At 31.7% G+C, this 5,523-nt stretch overlaps 1 protein-coding gene across 1 annotated transcript in view; it reads left to right on the top strand.

The window, feature by feature from the left end:
• Nucleotides 1–5,523, top strand: part of LOC105618862 (muscle M-line assembly protein unc-89-like) — a 54,858-nt gene that overhangs the window by 1,054 nt on the left and 48,281 nt on the right. The window contains exon 2 of the mRNA XM_012200396.1: nt 2,151–2,330. Within this exon, the coding sequence (XP_012055786.1) occupies nt 2,151–2,330 (180 nt within the window). The remainder of the gene's footprint in view (nt 1–2,150; nt 2,331–5,523) is intronic.

Below are 5,523 nucleotides of genomic sequence, written 5' to 3'. Positions count from 1 at the left end.
ATTTTTGTGTTTATTTATTTGAAATTTGAAATTATTTTTACAACAATTAATTTAAATTTTCAATATATACAGCCTGCAAAAAAGTCTGATAAAATTTTAATTATGACTGGATGTTAGTACAAGATGTGGATAACGAAATTTTGTACTAACATCTAAAAATTACTAAAATTTTATCAGAATTTTTTTATAAATTAGAATAAAATGTCACTAGCCGGAATATATATATACATTTTGTATAGGTAAATATTCTGATATTCATACTTCTACTTTAAATTTGTTGAATTTTCTACTTTAAATTTGTTGAATGTATAAGAAATGAGAATGTTATAAATCGGCATTATCAAATACCATAGGAAATGCTGTTTTTCTTTCACATCTAAATACTTTTGCAATGTGCCTTCATACGCATACTGTTAATTTTGCAAAGTTATTTCCGCGAGCCGCGTACGACGCAGCAGCGCGTTTTATTAATCATCTGCTCGCCGGTGAAAAATTGAATTTTTAACGCTGCAATCCGACAAAAAGCGTACATTGCAATTCTGAAATTTTCACATACTCTTGATAAAGCGACAATGTATTTGTGTTCGTATATCCCATTTTACCAACCGAGTATAAAATTGATATGTTTATTAATTATATTTTATTAATTGTTTACATTATGTATAAATCTCCATTTATCAATTTAATTTTTATCAACGATACAACAATTTTACGCAAAATATTTATTTTATATTTTGTTAGCATTTTTTACACTACTTCATGTGAAAATATTAATTTTTACAATTTTCTTTAATATGAATTTGAAATAATTACCTTTTCAAAATTTTTGTAATTATAAAAGATATTCTAAGTATTATTATGCTGTTTTTCGAAATGATAAAAATTAATATGAGTTTATAAGTATAATGAATCTGTTTGAATTCTTTACGATGAAATGACAGAATTAAATAAGATAGCTGATTTGTGTGCAAAAACAAATACATCTAAAAATATGAAAAAGTAGATAATGAAACCTTTAAATTCTTGGTTACAAATTGAACATTTTAAAAATAATTATAAGTTTTATAAAATTAAAGTAAGAAAAATAGGTCAGATGTAAAAGAAGTTAAATTTCTAGTCTGTACCAATCTAGGTTTACTAATTTCTTACTATATTTTATTTTTTTATAAAATTATTTTTTTAATAAAATTTAATTTATAAAAATGAAATAAAAATAAAAATAACATACACTTTAATTCCAAAGTTAACTAAATCCTATCGTCACTTGTAAACCATTCAAATGTGCATTTTACTTCAACATAATAAATTAAATTTCTTATCGAGTTATACACACTTCGTTAATTAAAACTACGAATTTTTTTATTAAAAAAAATTATTATATAATGATTGTTTAAATGAGAAAAATTATACAAGTTTTTTTCGCTTTTGCCAAAAAAAATATCAAGTAGAGATAATGACTTTTACCAATGAGCTATTTATTTAATATTTTATCTTATGTTTAGTATCTTAAGGAAATTCCAAATGATCAAGATTTTCAAACAAGAAAATTGGTGGATTATAATCAGTTTTTATTAGCTTTATTATTATTTCAGGGCTTTGTAATTTAAAACGATTAATCACATTTAGATATTAAACCTGCTAAATTTAGTTCATCCGGAGAACACTCGGAGCGACGGAGAAATAATTAACGTCAACTAACGAGACGCGATTAATGCCTGCGAGTATATACAAGCCTGCGTGCATCGTCGCATCGAAGTCGGTACCGTCCCATCTGCCGTCATTCGATTAGCGCTAAATACAATTTATCGACAAACTTAAAAGGTGAAAACTGAAGATCGTAGCTTAGCACGGACCGAGTTAAATGAGTTTGCCAAGTTGCGAATTAAATAACAACTTTAACGAGGTTGCAGGCTGCCTTAATGCCCGGCTAAACCGTACTTATATCCTGCCTTTACCATCTGTCTCTCTCTCTTTCTCTACTTAAGTGTTGAATGAAAAAAATACAAACCTCCCCTTTTTCGCAAAGAATATAAATTAACGTTAGAGATTATAGAATAAACGCTAGAGATTAGTTAACAAAGACGCAATTCGAAAAGCAGCGAAGCGTGTCCTCCTAGCGTATATATGTAATAACTATTTGCATATTATAGATAGCGTTTATAACGCGTGAAATTCCATTTATCGTTACATTATTGCTTGCAGTTTGCCATGGCATCCAGCAGTTTGAAGAAACACCACAATACACCGAGGTTAATCCTGGCCAGGACGCGAAGTTGGTGTGTCGAGTCCTCGGGAAGAGAGGGCAGTGCATTTGGCAGAAGGATCAAAAGGTTTGTTATTAGTTTGACATTATTACCTTTTGCTTTGAAATTTTTAATATACTAATTTTTTAATAAAACAGCATGATTGCACGAAGCAAAATTGCTCTTCCATTTTTTATCAGGCGCTACATTTTTTTTATCACATAATTACTATTATAAATATTTTAGGTTTATTTTTTATTGAAGCTAATAATCAAAATTATAAGAATAGAAGTTGTTAGAGAATAGTAGTTTATTTTATATTATAATTATCCGATAGCATTTTTTACATTTTATTAAGAAATTGTTTATAATAGCGAGATAATATATTTTTTTCAATATACAATATATAAACAAATTTGTACTGCCTGTAAATAAATTGTGGATAAGAGAATTTGAATTGATCGAAAGCAACGTAGGTATGTTTTCGAGCGTAAATACAAAAGCGAAATTGTTTTCTCAAAATGACTTGAAGTTTGAAGTACAAGCGCAACGACACGATAACATTCTCTAGATGCGATTGCGAAAATTGAAAAACACAACGAACAGGAGTTGCAGCTTGTGTGGTGTATCGTAACTCGGAGCATTTCATTGCTCCCACTCCACTTTTCTGAGTCCACGGCAATCGACTTTTCCTCGTTCGCCGTACAAACGCGTAAACTTCCAGATAAGTTTGTCCTGGCCGGAAGTGGACGTTATAGAACGCACAACGATAAACGTTCGTTCATTCGTCGTGGATCTAAAGAGGAAAGGAAACCTGGCCGCTTCAAAACTTTCGCGAAACTCCGCAACATTGTTCGTCTACTAAGTTCCAACTGCAGAGTGCAGATTATTTTTGTGTATCTATTGTCTGTTGTTATCGTCGTTTATTCTTATACATAATGTTATCTTCGTGGTTAAAAGAATGCTATACTGAACTTCAACTTGGTTGATGTCATTAGTACAGATTTTTTAAATTCCAACTTAAAAATGTCGATAATAATGATAGCTTAATTCATTTCTTATATTATTATTCTGTCTCATTCAAATGCTATCATCTGTCCTTATCTAACATATTGCAACGTCATCTCTTGCAAGATCCGACTCTTACTGACACAGCTATTGCTTTGTTTATCATTCTGAGTCTTCGCTAAGCTTATGTATATACATAATTTGCAATTAAATATAAATCTTTCTTTTTTTAACTTTTAAGCTCAGTTCCATAAATTCAGTATTGTACGTTCACATAATCCGACGGATGGTGCGATGTCTTTTTGTTCATACAAACTATAAAATTTTTGTATTAAGGAAACATCCAGTGACAGTTCTACGAGTTAAAAAATATAAGTTCTTAATTTTTTTCTTACTTAGTGTAAAATTAACTGCTCCTCTAATTTTGCATCTACTTCAATCTTGTAAAAGGATTTTAGATTCTGTTTCAATTCGGAGATTTTTATTCAGTTACATCAATAATTTCGTCACTCTAGTATCCTTCTTGGTCGATCCGATAATCCGATTGCCACGGTACGTGCCATTCCTGAACGCGCAATACATAGACTTTTATATATTAGATTGTCAAAAAAAATTTCTGAATCATCCTTCTATTTTTATACACAAATTTATTCATAAACAACAATTTTCTCAAAATAAAAATTATCATGTTCAATAATCATTCGCCACTAATCTGTTAGTTATCGGATTTGATCTTGATACGATTAATCTAGATGGCATTGAGGTACTATACTCGGCATGCAGTTCTGATTTTATGTCATTTGACTATGGTCTGTTTCGCTCAATGAAACATTTCTTGCGACGACAATTCGAAACTGTGAGCAAATTGAAGCAACTTGAGTTCTTTGTGTCTAAGGAGATATTTGAATGGTACTGAAATTAAATCAAGCAGCTATAGCAGATTGATGGTGAATGATTATTGAATATAATGTCCTTTAATTATTTTAAGGAATAATTATTGTTGTTTCTGAATAATAGAGAATATAACTTTGAAGTTTTTTAAAGGTGATCGTTCAGATCGAATTAAATTCTTCAGCTGAAGAGACAAATAAGATACAATACTCATTAATTTAACGATTTTATTCATTGTTTACTGAATATAATAGAAAATTATTACATTATTGTATTTATAGAACGGTCTTAATTAAATCATTAAAAAATTTGAATTGTTATATAATACAACTAAATTGAAATCTATAATAATTTATGATAATAATATACATTGTTACTAAGAGTGCTTTCCGGCCACTTCCGTAACTAATATTCCAAGCGGCATGAGAAATATGTGTGTGTGTGTGTGTGTGTGTGTGTAGCATTATAATAAGAAGATTACTGCAAGTTATTCACTTTAAGCTAGAGTATTTCAAATTTTCATTTTGCCCAACTGTAAGATTTACTCGTGTAACTCGTATCTATATTATCCATGGGGCTTTAAATTTGGTGCATTTATCATGCACAGATGTTTCTATCTAAAACTCTACGTATCATTAATTCGAAGCTTTTGCTATTATGATTTACAGGAATATGTAGTTCACTTGTGACGTCCGGCCATAAAGTCACAAAGGAATGATTTACGCATGGTCCTTCGTTTGCTTGATCAGCCGGAATCTGCTGGTAACGCGTTTTCTCGCATGATAAATTTCCGCGCACGCACGTACGTACGCACGATAGCGAATCCGATATTTCACTTTAGCTGAAAACGCAAATACCGCTCGAACCCGACCACCGGGGTCCAATTCGACGAGCGAAAGTTAAAATTTCAATTAAATCGAGGCGGACATCAAAAACAGCGATACCGTCAACGGATCGTACCGCTTTCGAAAACCGGCTTTCTGTATTTTGCGTCAGGTCGCGTCGTCGCATCGCATCCTGGCCCTCTGAATTATTGCAATGGCGATTTGTGCCGCGTTAGTCATACCTATATCTATAGAAATGCTCGAAATGGAGAATAACATGCTTCACGGACCGCGATGTATCTACGTTAGCGGTTGCGTAAATCCGTGATACATTTCTAGAAGGAGGCCGCAGGCCGATGTATCGATTTGTATCGGTAGGATTTTGCATCTCTTTCTATTTCTTCTCTCCCCCCCCTCTCTCTCTCTCTCTTTNTTCTCTCTCTCTCTCTCTCTCTCTCTACTACTACTACTACTACGTACGTACTACGTACGTACGTACGTACGTACGTACGTACGTACGTACGTACGTAACGTACTAACGTAACGTAACTAACGTA

The sequence above is a fragment of the Atta cephalotes genome (assembly GCF_000143395.1).
Source record: "Atta cephalotes unplaced genomic scaffold scaffold00018, whole genome shotgun sequence".
Lineage (NCBI taxonomy): Eukaryota > Metazoa > Arthropoda > Insecta > Hymenoptera > Formicidae > Atta > Atta cephalotes.
This window is presented reverse-complemented; position numbering and strand designations above follow the sequence as displayed.